Source organism: Belonocnema kinseyi, chromosome 8 (assembly GCF_010883055.1).
Source record: "Belonocnema kinseyi isolate 2016_QV_RU_SX_M_011 chromosome 8, B_treatae_v1, whole genome shotgun sequence".
NCBI classification, from domain to species: Eukaryota; Metazoa; Arthropoda; class Insecta; order Hymenoptera; family Cynipidae; genus Belonocnema; species Belonocnema kinseyi.
The window spans coordinates 54384533-54401052 of NC_046664.1; the positions used below are offsets into that span (position 1 = coordinate 54384533).

Sequence of the window (16520 nt, forward strand, 5' to 3'; positions counted from 1 at the left end):
CGGGCTTGATTTCTACCCAACTTAGACCATCCCTATTAATTAATATTTATTAAAGTAATTAGAAAACTCGTAAAAACACCATTTAATTCCGTCCATACAAAAATTTTTATTCGAACTTGATAATTCAAATTAATTAAAATAATTCATCTTCATTAAAAATTCTTTTTTGACAAAATTGTTGAATATTTAACATAGAAGATTCGGTTTCTACAAAAAACATAGATTTTTAACAAAATGCATCAATTAATAGCCTAGAAGTTAAATTAACAATAAAATGAGGTGAATTTTTTATAAAAAAAATAAAATTTTGACAAAGTAGTTTAATTTACATCATAGTAGTTGAATTTTTATCAAAAAAAAGTAAATTTTAAACACAGATGATTTATTTTTTATATTAAAAAAACTGAATTGTCTTCTAAAATTATGTATCCCTGAACCAAAAAAAAAATTAATTTTTAACATCAATCAAAAAGACTTTTAATTTAGGCTCAATTTTTAACGGGTTTCAAATTTTATTATTATTTTGAAATTCGGCTGTGAACAAAAATGAATAGTTTTTGCTATTGAACATGCATAATTTGAACTCTGCACGCAATTTTTTGCGGTGTTAAGTAATTTAGTAGTCTTTTAATTTTACTTAAGAAATGTTTTATTTGATTAATTGCAACTATTAATCAATTATTGCATTAATTTTTTTAATTAAACTGTCACTGAAAAGTGCACGGCAATTAATGTTCAAGACAATTATGAATTCGCTCAAAATTAAGGAATTTACTTGCAATACTTAAATCGTAAACTAAAACAGATTGATTTTTAACTAAGTAGAATGATATATTAGTCTAAATTTTATTTAAATAAACTTAAATTTATAATTTTTTCATTTATAGAAATTGTTGACTAAATAATTGAATTTTTAAACTAAAAAATATAAAGTTTTAACCAAGAATGGAATAGTTACATTTTCATTTAAGAGAATTAATTTCCAGAAAAAAATGAGTTTTCCACCAAATTTCCGAGTTCTGCAATCATTAAATGAAAAATAATAAAAATCAGTTATATTGAATAAATGATTAATAATAATTAATAATACAAATTACATAAATCTCTTGTTTAATAATAATTATTTTTAAATCGGGACCGCTTAGTAACCATATTTTTTTAGTTTCACTGGCAGAAAATATCGAGTGAAGTTAAAAGTTGAGAATACTTCTACTAAAGAATTTTTTTTCACTGTTCAGATGAGAATTCTTCGAATTTTCAGATTGATTCATTAAAAATCGACTTTCTTACAAAATACATAATTTCGTGAATTTTTAATGGAGCGATCTAAAAATTGCCGAAAATCTTCTTGAATTACGCAGAAAAAATACTACACTCGAAGTTTTTTCAACTTGGAACTTCCCTGGATACTTTTTGTCGACTAAACTAAAAAAACGTTATTACCGGCTGTCCTCGATTTGCAATTAATTATTATTAAATTATAGTTTGAATTTGTCCTTGTCTTTGTGGGCATTACTAATGCATACTTCGTATGCGTAATAAATTTCAAACATTTTCAATAATATTTGGCTGAGTTGTAAAGATTTTTGTTTTAAAAAATTAATGAATTTGAGAAAATTCTTTTCAACCCTTCATTTTATTATTCCAAAAAATTCATTAAAAAAGTGAAAATAGAAGAATTTTCCACCAGGTCACACTCAATACGTCCTTATTTTTGAAAATTAAATTTTTTTGCCAAAATTTGGATATCAGAAGATACTTGAACAGTAATTTTCTTCGTTCTTCGAGCGCTCATTCTCTTACTGCATCCGGGCTCTAAAGTAGAGTTCCTAAAACTTAGGATTGCCTACCAAATATATATTATAAATTATTAAATAATATTAATGACATGGAAAGATTTAAATTCTTCAAATGAAAGGATTTAAAGTTATATATTTTAGTCTCTAAATACAATTTTTAAGTTTAATTCGTTTCAGAAAATTTTAAATTGGAATGTGTATATGGAAAGAATGTAAAACCTTGTACTTCAATATTTATCACAGTTAAAGTGTCGTCGTTCATCCCCTTAAAAACCAATATCCATTACCAGATGAATTTTCACAGAGGGAGAATGAAAAATTGCACAATGTACGTTCTGTTTCAAATAGATTTAATTTAAATTTGCTAATAGAACGAAAGTTCATTGAGATTAATTATTAATGATAATCTTCAAATGCATTTATTCACTTAGTTCACATTTTAATTGCTGCCGCTAGTATGACATCTTATAACAAAATTTCACTTAAAACAAGAACAATTTAAAAAACAGTAAGCACAATTTTAAAATAATTTGGTTTTACTGACTTGATTTAAGATCTTTGTATAGGAATCCTTCAATTTTGAAACGAAGTTTAGAATTATTTAATTTTTAACGCGTCAAGTTTGAATTAATTATTTTAGAAGACTTTAATTAGAATGCATATCATTTTTAATTTTTAAAAATAATTCATATTCAAAGTAATGAAATTGTTTCGTAAAAAAATCCATACCATAACATTCAATGACACTTGATACTATAAGATATGATAATTATTAATAATACATTTATCATATTTACAATTTCTGAAATTTTAATTTCAGTCTATAGTTTTAAATGCACTATTTAAAAATAATTTACTTTTTGAGACCTTGGAAATAAGGTCCTTTTTCTTCCAAAGTTTAAATTCAAAAATATTTTGTTCAAAATTTTTTAACACTTGAAAGTTTCCAATTTCACAATTTTTTAGTTTTAAATTCTAATATTTAAAAAGTCAAGACAATTCAGCTATTAAGTTTTTTAAAACTTCTTATTCCTTAGTTGGTCAGTTTTAAATTGAGCAATTATAGATTAAAATGTTTTGAATTGTTTGGTTTTAATCTTAGGCAGCCTAAATTTAATATTTTTGATTATAATATTCTAAATTTTTTGGTTTTAATTTTGTATGTGCAACATCGTCTCATTTTTCAAATTGAACATTGGCATTATATTATATAGAAAGGAAGCCTAAAATAAGATGATAAATAAAATTCTCGAAGCTCTAAAATTTCGAAAAAAAAATTGAAATAGAAAATTCCCGAAATATAAAAAAAAAGTATAATTGAGAATTAAAAATTTTTCAAATATGTAACGATTTCAATTTATTTTCAATAATTGAAATTTTGAAGGGAACGAATATGATATTATTTTTAGTATCACAATAATTTAAAATAATTTTTCTGTTTTACATGAAGATCGGATTCGTTTAATTTTCTACTGTAAAAATCATGGATAATTTATCTTTGATATTAAAAAAAAAATTACTAATCAATTTTTAATTAATTAATTAAATTTTAAAATTTCGGAAGCTTTGATTTTGAAACATTCAATTTATTTTTCAGTCTCGGATTGTCACATTTCAACGGCTTTGGAATAGAAATGATCAAAATTTAAATATTTAAAATTGGTCAAATTTTTCAGCTGCTAGTATTTCTGAACCTAGAAGCTTTTACAAATATGTAAAAGGTTTAAATTATTTATCTCTAACTGATTTAGATTAACCTAAAATAACTGAAATTTTAAAGGTTTGAAGGGTAAAAAAGTATTAATATCACAATTCCTGGTGTTTAATAACACAGACACACGAAAGGAAAAAGTCCTTGTCCACCAGACGAGATAAACATTTCTATACGTTTTTGGGGTCGCTGCGTTATATATTTTCAGGGTCGCTGTGTTCAAATTTAAAGGTCATTTGACTCGGCGAAGTCACATTCCATTCTTAACCTTTAAAGAAATGAATTTAAACACCGAAAATTGTCCCTGACACGTAAAAGAAAATTTTGTTTTATTTTTTCCTGTGATATCTTATTCTTTTGTTCTCGAAGGAATATATATTTGCAACGTCCAACAGTAATCTGCTAACATATTCACATACCACCTTCCCTGATACCTACGTTCCATCTCATTTATGTATTGATGGAAACTTTCTCCCTGCTCCTCACTGTAATCCCCCAAATTAATTGGAAAGTAATCTGTGTGAGAATCCAACAAGTGCAACTTTAGGTTCATCAAACAACCAAGCTTTCCAAAGTTTTTCACCAGATCAGCTACTATTTTCTTAAAGATTTTACTTTTATGATTACCGAGAAAGGTTTCCACGACATTTTTGAAACTCGTCCATGCAGCTTTTTCTTTTTTGTTCATAACTTTGATGAAATTCTGATCGTTCAACGTTTTGCGGATTTGTGGGCCATCAAAAACACACCCTCATGCACTTTTGCGTCTGAAATATTTGAAAATTTTTGCTGTAAATATTCGAAAAATTTGCCTTCTTTGTTAAGAGGCTTAACAAATTGCTTCATGAGACCCAATTTAATATGAAGAGGAGGTAGAAGTACTCTGTTTGGATTGCCTAACGGGGTTTGCTGAATATTTTGAAAACCTGGCTCGAATTAAATTCTCGTTGGCCATTCTTTGTTAGTATAGTTATTCTTTCTATCCCTAATAACAAACTTAAAATTTTCAAGTCTCCGCAAATTCTCCAATTAAATTCTGAATATCTCATCATTTGCAAAACAAATTCGAGATTTTGGTTCGTTTCCTTGAGCACAGTTCAGTGAACTATAGTATAGAAGCGAACTTATTCGTGTTGTGAAGTAATACTCCCTTCAGACTTCTTTTAGAAGAATCAATAAAAATTCTCCACTTCTCATCCTTGTTCACACCTGGTTCCAGTCCATCCATTAACCCTTCACATCCTTCAAAGTACACCAGCGATGGCTCGTTCATTTTCGTGAAGTATTTTCTAAATTTTACTTCTCTGTTTCAGAAATAATCAACTTTAACTTCTTTTGCTAGGTAGTTCTCTTTTTCATAAACGACGTAAGAACTTCTGTACCATTTTTTGATAGCCCTAGATCTCTTATCAAGTCATTCAGTTCCTCCTGTGACATAACTTGGAAAAATTTATCCTTGTCTTTACCTGGGATGTAATCTTCGTCATTTTCGTAATGCTCCGATTCATCAATATACGAGGTGTGTTCAAAAAGTAAGGTAACTTTTCAATTTTCGCGGGCTACGTACATTCAAGTTTTTAATTTTTTGTTTTGTTGTGTTGGTACACTCGTCACGATCATATGTTCACTGTTTTGACTATACAGCTCGTGTTATTTTTCTGACAGAGGCGTAAAAGGTTAGAAGGGTTTGGTGTGCTCGGCGATTTTCTTCTTTCGAAAAAAATGAAGCAAAGAGTTTGCACTCAATTTTGTGTGAAAAATGGAATCCAGTGCTCTAAAACTCTTGAAATGTTGACAGTTGCATACGGTGAGTCTACTCTGAGTAAGAAAAATGTGTATAAGTGGTACAAGCTGTTCCAAGAAGACCGAGAGGATGTCGAAGACGAACCTCGCCCTGGACGTCCCAGCACGTCAACAGCCGATGAAAACGTTCAAGCAGTGGAAGAAATGGTGTTGAAAAATCGCCGAGTCGCCATCAGAGAAGTGGCTGAAAATGTTGGCATATCGGTTTGCTCATGCCATGCTATCTTTTCGGACGTTTTGGGCATGAGACGTGTGTCAGCGAAATTTGTTCCAAAACTGCTTAATTTTGATCAAAAGATCCATCGCATGACCATCGCTCAGGAGATATTGAATGAAGTCAAAAATGATCCTGATTTTCTCAAAAGGATTATAACTGGGGATGAATCGTGGGTATATGGTTATGACGTCGAAACTAAAGCCCAATTGTCTCAGTGGAAGCATCCTGAGTCTCCAAGACCGAAAAAAGCATGTCAAGTTCGATCAAATGTGAAGGTTTTGCTCACTGTCTTCTTTGATTACCATGGCATAGTACATCAGAAATTCTTACCACAAGGTCGTACAGTCAATAAGGAGTATTACCTTCAAGTTATGCGCCGTTTGCAAGAGGCTTTACGCAAAAAACGTCCGGAACTTTGGAAAAACAATTCGTGGCTTTTGCATCACGATAATGCACCTGCTCATTCATCGTTGCTTGTGAAAGATTTTCTGACCAAAAACAGCACCACAGTCATGCCTCAGCCTCCATATTCACCGCATTTGGCTTCCAGTGACTTTTTTCTTTTCCCAAGACTGAAGAGATCCATGAAAGGACATCGATTTTCAACGATTGCGGAGATAAAAACTGCATCGCTGAAAGAACTCAAGGCTATACCACAAAATGATTATCAGAAGTGCTTCAATGATTGGAAAAAGCGTTGGCACAAGTGTATTATATCTGAGGGGGATTACTTTGAAGGAGACTACATAAATATTGAGGAATAAATGAATGATTTTTGAGAAAACCATAAAGTCACCTTATTTTTTAAGCACACCTCGTATTCATCGGAATAATTTTCTTCTTCAGATTCAATGTTTTTTCTCGATTCGCCTACTTCATCGGAATCATTTCTTACATCAGAATTTCTCCTTGCAGCACGATCTTTCTGGTTTTCCCACTGTTTTGACATTGTTATTAACAAAGCTTTGCTCATTTTTTCTGTTGAAATCTGTAACGTCATTCATACAAAAGTAACAATCCTTTTGATGCAATGACTCTTTCCATAACGTAGGTCTGTTATATTTTATGTCCTTAAAATGTCTGCTTGAATCCAATCGATGTAACATCTTAGAAAAAGCTGCACATTGCACATTGCGATTGTCATCGTCACAGTATCTGTCAAGGCAGCAGGATTTCGTACTACAGACAGATTTATTTCGGGAACAGTTTACCGTGTTTTTATTATTTTTAGGTTATGAATGGAATGCGACGTCACCAAGTCAAATGACTTTTAAATTTGGACTCAGTGACCCTGACAACATATAACCCCTTTTCTTCCTGGGTGTTTCCATGAATGTTACAATTTTCATCATTTTTTTTGAAGTTAGGAACGAAATGCGTCCTGACTGAGTCAAACCAACCCCGGATTCGGATTCAGCAGCCCCAAAAACGTATAGAAATGTTTATCTCGTCTGGTGGACAAGGCCTTTTTTTGCATGTGCCTGCGTAATTATTACATATTCTTTTAATTTTCAACCTACCATAGCAGACATTTTTTTTATTTTTATTGTTTCCCAACTAAAACTACTTGTCATTTTTAAAGTTTGTTTTCGGTATAATTGATTTCGAAATTCTTGTAAATCAAAACTTGCTCATTTTCAACGGTAAAAAAATTTTCATCCGAAATCGCTCGGGGTCAAGATTCTTTAATTTAAAACAAAATTGTTCAATTTGAACGCCATGAATTATAATGATACAGGCTTAATTCTTTTTTATTACACTCGAAATATTTGCCTTTCTTAATTTTACCCAATTTAAAATTGTTTGATTCAGGACGTTTTCCATTCAAAATACTTAACTCGGGGGGTGTTTTTCTGCAGATTTCCTCTCCCCTAGCCAAACATCCAGGCAAATGCAAGTACCTCTAATAAAGTCGGATGTAACCGCTATGGAGCTTAAATGAACCAGTCTAACCAAAAATATGAATAATAATAAAAATAAAAAGAATTAATTACCTTCGTCATGGCGTGAATATTCCCGATGGATTTGGTCTTCTTCCCTTTCACATTTCGTCTTCTAAGTGTACTACTACTAGTAGGAGACAAAGTTCCAATACTTTCAGTCACGGACCAATCACGTCCACCGAAAATTCGAATAGCATCCGCAGTCATTGGTTCTGAACATCCCTCTTCAAAAAAAAGCTGAAGGTATTTTTCTTTCAGCCATCGTGATCGGCGATCCGTCAATTGTTGTTGCCTCTTTAAACCTCGTAGAATCCAACACAACCCCATGTACCAAATTCTGTAAAAAGAACATTTGTTCCATGTGTTATTATATTTTTATTATTTAAATTTAATTATTATTGTCATTCCTTAAACAGCATCATCAATTACGAGGTACACGCGGTAAACTTTTATCAGTTTTTCTTAAAATTTGGAAGAATCTTTCAAAATGGAAACAATTGATTTAAAATCTTCGAGATTTTTTTTTATATTTTTAAAATCTTTTGAAATGTATTGAAGTTGTTTTTAGTTTTCTTTTAGAATAAAAAATCATCTAAAAGTTTCGCAGGAATCTCAGCAAGATTTGTTTATTCGTTCGAAACCACTAAAACAAAAATTGCCTGAAAATCTTTAAGAATCAGAAGAAAATAGTTTTATTCACTTGAAACAAGTCAACATTTTTAAAATGCTTCTAAACTTTTTTCGAAATTTTCCAAAATCTAAATTTTCTATAAAATATTTTATTATATTTATATTTTTTAAATTATTTTTTAATTTTTTTAAATTTTTTAAGCCTTTTACATGTTTTTTTAATTCATTTGAATTTTTTATGCATTCTTTTTAATTGAGCAAAATTTCTTCCTGATTCTTTTCTCATAATTTTTAACATCTTTTATAAAGTTTTGAAATAGTTTAAAACAGTCTCTTACAATTAATGTTTCAAAATAGAAAATCATATAAAAGCCTTAAAATGCGATTCTTGGCAGGATTGACACAATTCTTGGCAGGGATGGCCCTAATTATTGGCACCCTAGGCATATGAAGATGAAATAGTGAAGGAATCAGATTAAACTAAACTTTAATAGTATCACTATTAAGTGAATAGTGAAGACAAACACTGTTTATCAATTATTTTTCATTTATAAATAAAAAGTCTGGCTTAAATTACTTAATTATCAGCATCTATCTAGTCCAAATTTTTAGCTTCCTTAATCTTAGTTTTATTTATTTTTTTTTTCATTTGATTTTTTCTAATTTCTAATCCCCCATGCCTGCGATATTAAAACATTGATGACTTTTTTCTTCATTTGACTTTCTTTTCGTTTTGGGGCAGAATCGTGTAATGTTTCATCAGTTGCATGCAAACCTGAAAACTTGTTACAAAACACTTATTTTCTCTCTACACTATTAAAATCAGCCTTATTATTATTTAACATATTTTCAGAAGTATTAAAAATTACAACCGAGATTCTTTTTCTATATGTAAATCAGGCAGTAATTTTCTTGTACAGAGTTGTGAGTGATATACATTAGACTGATTTGTGGTTAACTCTACATCGCTAAATTGCGAATTTATTCTTATTTCTGAATAACATATATTACTACCCGGGCGGACCGAAGGAACCGAATGGACACTCTACAAATTACCCGTAAAGACCCCATTAGGTTTCCTTTCGGTTCCTTTTGATATGACTCGAAAAAAACAGCAAAATCAACTTTTAAATTGTTGAAACTCGGATTCCAAGTTAGAATTCCCTACACAAAGTCACGGAATAATCGAAATAGTTTTTTTTTTGCAACGGTAAAAAGTTTAAAAAAATATAAGACGTATAACGCCTGTTGACTGCTACTTACAGGCGATGCGTTTGAAGTGTAGCAGTAAACAGGCGTTATACGTCTTATATTTTTATAAACTTTTTATCGTTGCAAAAAAAACTATTGCGATTGTTCCGTAACCTTCTATAGGGAATTTCTACTCAGAATCCGAATTTCAACAATTTAGGAGTTGATTTTGCTGTTTTTTAAAGTTTTTTTAAAAAGGAACCAAATGGGGTCTTAATGGGTACGTACTTTATAGAGGCTCCATTCGGTTCCTTCGGTCCGCCAGGGTAAATATAATTACTAACTTAATTCTTTTAAGTACCGCTTTAGTTACTTACTTTAAAATGTTGTTTTTACCTTTATTTCGGTCTTTGATTTTGAATTTTACAAAACAGCAAAAGAACATGACTATACTTTTTCCGATTGCCAAAAATAGAAATCATTGCAAGAACATTCAATTTAATTCTTGGCAGGGGCGTGCCAAGAATTGCATACAGTGCTTTAGATTGAAAATTTATTGGCACCTCCTATTATTTATTAAATACATTATAGTTAAATCTTAGTTACTTTTTTAATAACAATTTTAACATTTCCTCGAAATGTGCTGAAAAGAAAATAGTCACTTCCGTTAAATATAACGTTGCTAGGGGTAAATTGAAAACTGCAATTATCTAAAGATTTTCTTTAGCTAACCTGAAATTGCTTGGCAGCCTGGAAACAAGGCTGAACTTTGTAATTTCAGAACACATAAATTATTGTTTAGCATAAGATGAATACATATTACTACGAAAACATTTCTGCACTATTAAAAAAAAATAAAAATCAATTTGCTATTTATCTCTATTCTCTTATTATTTCATAAAATCTAGAGAAGGGTGCCAACAATTGGGGGGGGGGGGTGCCAAGAATTGGTGATCTTCCCCTAGAATGCCCGATTCTTTTTTGTTACAATTTCGGAAATATTTTTTTTATAATCTACAATTTGTTTCGAATTTTTTAAAAATCTCGTATTTCCAAATTTCAAATTATTTTTTAATCTTTTCAAAAATGTAAGCCTTATAAATAAGTTTTAAAATGATTCGAAATTTTTATAATTGTTTGTAAATTCAGAAATATTTTTAAAATCGGCTTAAATTCTTCTCGATCCTTTTTTCGTAATTTCGAAATTCATTTAAAATGTTTTGGAGTCTGTAAATTTTCTTTTAGAATGAGAAATTACTGAAACATACAGAAATCAATTTTGACATTAAATAAAATTCTATATTTTTTGAAATTTTTATTTACAAAATTAATAATGCAAAAAATTCCTTTTCATTATAATTAAATTAAAAATATAATAATGAATAAATAAAACTGTAATTATAAATTAAATAAATTTCTTTGTCAGAATTTGTTCGTTTGCAGTCCTTATATCTTATTATTCTATTTCTATTTTCAAGAATTGTATACTCTACAGTTTTATTTTTAAAATGTCAACAGATATTATGAAATTTATCTACTTATTTTAAATTTAATTGATAAAAGGGTGAAAAAGATTTGTGCAATTTTAGTCTTTTTTAAATTGATTAATTTCAAAGTTCTAGGGATTCACTAACACAATTTGTAATTCTATTCCAAGTACTGTGAAATTAGTTTATTTATGCTTTTAAAGTCTACGTTATTCCTTAAGTAGCTTTTAAAATATAGTTGAAAGAATGGGAATTTTCTCTTTTTCGATATCCGTTCTTGTCCGAACCTTTTAGCGAAGTTCGAACATCTTTTCTGTGGCCATCGACTTTTCGTAATAAACTTTCTTAAGTGTTTTCTTGGTTTGCAATAAAATTGGAAATTTCTTCCCAGAAATGGCTGATTTAGAAATAAACTTAGAAACATGATACAAAATTCTTATTTGCTGAAATGTTACTAATTAAAATTTTTGAATGCATATAAGAGTTCAAATCAAAAAGTAAAAATAAATTACTCTATTACTTGTAGCCGAATTAAAAAAAAAAGTATCATTATTCTACAACAATCTGCGTTCTACGCGCGCACTAATTAACTTTTCTATCAAGAAAAAAACTCGAAATAAGATTTCCTACAACTAAAGACGAATTTTCAACAAAATAAATAAATGTTTAACAAAATAATTTAATTTTCAACCATGATGATTAATTTCCTAACAAAAAAGACAAATTCCGACGAAAAATTAAGTGGCTAAATTTGTATTGAGGAGAATTAATTTTCAATAAATAAAAACGGATTTCCTTAGAAAATGTCTAATATCGTACGAAATAGTTGAATTTTTTGAATAGTTTCAATGTTAGAGCCAAAAAGATAAATGTGCTACAATGCAGTCATTTTTAATCAAAGAATATAATTTTTCAACCAAATAGTTAAATGTTGTTCAATTTGAAAATTTTATCTTTAATAACAAAATATGACTTTTCAACCGATAAAGTAAACTTTTTAGAAAGTACTTAACCTTTCAATCGAGGTGTTGAATTTTTAATCTAAGAAGATGAATTTTTAAGAAAATGCTTGATTTTTAACCAAAAATTCATGTTGTACCGAAAAAGACGAATTTTCAACAGAATGCGTATTGAATAATAGTTTCATAATTTTGAAACATTACAATTTCAGAGTTCTAAATTGTCATGTTGAACGCTGCATTTTCAATTTTTCTTTTTCATAAGTTTTACTTTTGGCATTAAAATGGAAATGTTTGAATATTGAATAGTATAATTACAAATTTCAAAAATTTTAGCTTTTGACGATTTAAAATTTTTAGTTTTATAACTAAAACAAAAATCTTCTGATTTTAAAACGTATAATTAACAATTAAAAGATTGTAATGTTTAGGAGATTTGAATTGACTTAAAAAACTAAAATTTTGAAAGGTTTGAGTACAAAAAGGCTTTAATATCACAATTCTTGGTGACTACAAGTTTTTCCATTCTTAATGACGTTTGATTATTTATTTGTTATTTGGAAAACTTGTCTGATAAATTTTTCTGTTAAATTATAATTTGTTAGTGTAATGAAAACTTATAATTCTCGAATTTTAGGAGCTTTGACTTTGAAACATTGAATTGATTTTTAAATTTTAAATTGTAAAACTTTTAATATATTGACAAAATAAAAATGTTCTCAATTTTCAGTTATTCAATTTCGAATGTTTTTCATTCGAAATAATACAATTTCAATTTATCTAATTTAAAAAATGAAACAAATTTCAAAATTCTAACCTAAAGACATTTAACTTTTAACATTTTGAAATTGTATTTTTTCAAGATTTTAATCTGAAAGGGATACTATTCGGAAATTCTTTAATTCAAAACAAAATTATTTCATTTGGAACTCTATGAATGAGAAATGATACAATTTTAACTTCTTTTTAATAAGATTATTCAATTTGAAAAATTTGATTCTTAAAATTTTAATTATAAGAGCTGCTGATTAAAAATAAAATTGTTTTCCATTTTTAATGGATTTTACATTCATTTCATTTTCAGCGTTCTGTAGTATAATTTTATTTGTTTTTAATGTTTTTTTGTTTCAACTTACACTTCATTTAAAACTTTTTTTAATAATATTTGAATTTCACAGGTTATAAAAAAGTATTATTTCTTTCTATTTTTTTATTTCTATTTGGTCATATTTTTTATATTTTATTTTATTAATGCTTTTGTTAATAAATGATTTTTTTTATATGGAAGTGATGAAAGTTCGTTTTCTTTTCATTCAGTTTTAAATTACCTAATCTAAAATCTAAAATCTAAAATTAGATTTAGAAAGTTTTTAAGTCAAAATCATTCAACATATTATTTTTAAACTTGAGGCGCTTTCGATTCGAAATTAAAGCTGGGAAAGCTGAACAGTGCTAAATCAAATCAATCTAATTTTAAAGGAGAAGCAAAAAGGCTGTCAAGAGGAACAATTTAAAAGCAATTCAGTAAATTGTCATTTGTGGAGCTGAGTGGATCAATTTAATCAAAATCGTATGGAAAAATAGATGGTGTTAGATTTGTATGTAATAATCTAACGGAAATGACAATGGAATTATCACCATTTCGCTTTGCTTGTCATTATAAATAAAAAAGTATATAAAACATAAGTAAAATCCTCTTAAATACAAATTCTTATTTATTTCATAAGCAAATAACACTATTTAACAAAAACGCATTTGCAGTATTATTAAAACCATTTTTTTAATTTTTGTAATAACATATCCAATTATTACCTTTCAAAATTCTATATTGACCGCCAAATTGTTAAAAAGGTTGAATATATTGGTATAATTAATTTATTTGAATTAATTAAAATTTTTAAATATTCGAATACATTCATAAGCTAGCTTAATGTTCGGATAAAAAATTTCAAAACCTTAATCTTTTCACTGAAATAAGTGTAAAAGAGAGAGAAAGTATGGTTTTTGGAATAAAAATCAATTTAATTTTTGAATTCGCTTCAATTATCAATCAGAGATAAAATATTTTTTAAAGCTAAATCTTAAAAAATGGGGTTTTAAATCAATTTTTAAATTATTCATATTTTTCAGGTTACAAAATAAGATTCTGTAAACGTGAACTCGTGTTTCCTGCACGTGCATTTACTGCTAGTTTTATTTTAAAACACGAACATACTTCTATGAAGCAGCTTTTTTCTTCCACCAACACACGTGCTTTCTGATGCATTATTCCATTCCTCTATGTCACATGAAGCCCCCTTTTACCCTACTTTTTGGTGCATAACCGTAATACTTGTGGCCTACATTTTTCCCGGTGCGTCCAATATTCCCAAATTGAATCCCGCGGGTAATTCCACTCTCGAATACAGGCGACAAAGGAATGATAAATTTGTAAAGCACCCCAGGAAACTCAGCAATGTTTAAACAATATAGTTCGCAGAGTCAGATTGTTATTCACTTTGGCAATACGTAATCAACTGTAATGATGTAATTGCTGCAGCTCTCGCCACTTCACATTTAATTGTTTGCGTCAATCGATTTTCCATGGCCCGTATTGGGCCACAATGGTGTGGTATCCTCCAATTTATTTTCACGCTGCAATTAACACACACATACGATAATTGGTTGAACAAAATATTCACACTCCTATTTTACTCTCATCATTTTTTTAAATCACAAGAAAAAAATACACGTGCGATTTTTTTTTATCACAGGCTATTTTTAACTTAAGCTATAAATATTACTAAACAATTGGTGTATTTCATATTATCTACTATCTGAAATGGTAGGAAAGAAAAGCCAGGGCAATATTTTTTATAACTGATGAAAATTGATATCTTAAATTCAGAATGAATCTTTCTATACTACAAAAAAATTCTCGCTCCCACTGTTCGGAATTCAAGGATTTTTTGGAAATAAGAGTACGATAGTGAACTAAATATACTAACCTAACCAAAAACATAGACCATTTGTGATCATTTACTATATGTCCCACATTACCTCATGTTCGATATTACGCCAAATGTAATTGTCTAATAAAAAATCGAGACCCGACTTACCACATTATCCTATGTGTTATATTATTCCATTTCACATTACCGCTTAATTTTTTGCCTCATATTACTCGAAATATAATACTCTGAAAAAATATAAACCCGATGGACCATATTACCGCATTTTTTCTGTCACAATGTAAATAATACATATTGTAATTACTAACCTAACCAAAAAGACAATAAAAGTACTGCAATTTTATTCAATAATATCAATTTCCGACGGAAAATACTAACATGATATAACGTTCTTTAAATATTGTAAATAGAATGATTTTTGTTTGAAATAACCGATTTGTGACGAAAAACGGTAGCACACAATATTTCTGTAGAATTAATGTAAATATTCTTTAAACGCTAATGATTGTTTAGTGACCATACCAAATTTAAAATAAAAATACAAAAATGGTAGACAAAAATGGTAAATTTCTTTAAAAATATATACGGATTTCTGGTGAAACTCGCGAACATAACCTAAAATTGTAGAAAGAGAATATCATCTACTCTCGAATCCAATGATTTTTTTATTAAAAGTACCGATTTCTGGTATAAAACGCCAACAAAACAAAAAATTGTAAATTAATTACTCTTAATGATAATTTTAAGAAAAATTATAATCTGCAAAATCGCATAATTTTTTGTAATTAAAACTACCATTGTTTGGCAAAAACCACTAACATAACAACAAAATTGTTCAAGAATATAAATTTTCTTTTAAGCATTATGTTTTTTGTTTAAAATAACAGATTTTCGATTAAAAATGTTAAAATAACCTAAAAATGTTTTAGAATTGTAAATTTATTAAAAATCTATATCAATTTCCGAAGACAAATGCGACCATAGCCGAAAATTATTTTTAAAATGTTGACCTTCTTTAAACTGCAATTACTATTTATTCAAAGTACCGACTCCCGATATAAAAGGCCATCAAAACCAAAAATTGTGAATTTAATTAATCTAAATAATGATTCAGAGAATAGTCATAATCTGAAAAATATCACGATTATAAAAAATATCAATTTCTCACGAAAAAATGAAATAACACAAAACAGTTTAGGAATAATGATTTCTGTAAATAACAATTTTGAATCTAGAAAGCCAACATAACATAAAATTGATTAAAAATTACTAATCTTATTTGAAATCTAATGATTTTTTTAAATATCAATTAAAAAGAAAGATATTCTTAAAATATTTACACTTGTAGATTTCATTATTATTTCAAACAAAAAACAAATACCAATTTAACATGAACCACATTAACATAACCCAAAGTTGTTGAAAATTGTAAAAAGCATTTGAAATCAAATTATTATTATTATTTAATCTCACATAATTTTCGACCATAAATAATTCTGTTTTAAAACGCTAACGTAACCTGCAATTGTTAACAAAGTATCATGCTTACTATATATCTAATGATTTATCAAGAAAAATTTTAATTTCCGACAATAAAATCTTTAAATGTAAATGATTGTGATATTTTCAAGACATATCATCATCCCACTTTTTCTTAGGCAAAATTTTTTCAAACTAAATTTAATATTGATTTGTGGCTTCTGACCTTTTAAATATTCTTGTCAAAACTTAACACATAAGATACTCTGTTTTCATTTCAGGAAAAAAGCTTTCAATATGAAAGACTAATGGATTGAAGGGACAGATGGGTTCGCGTTATAAGCACAACT

At 28.3% G+C, this 16520-nt stretch overlaps 1 protein-coding gene across 1 annotated transcript in view; it reads right to left on the minus strand.

Annotated features, from left to right (window-relative positions):
• LOC117178499 (1-phosphatidylinositol 4,5-bisphosphate phosphodiesterase epsilon-1-like) overlaps positions 1–16520 on the minus strand; it is a 232785-nt gene that overhangs the window by 67454 nt on the left and 148811 nt on the right. Inside the window, exon 8 of the mRNA XM_033369925.1 lies at positions 7525–7810. Within this exon, the coding sequence (XP_033225816.1) occupies positions 7525–7810 (286 nt within the window). The remainder of the gene's footprint in view (positions 1–7524; positions 7811–16520) is intronic.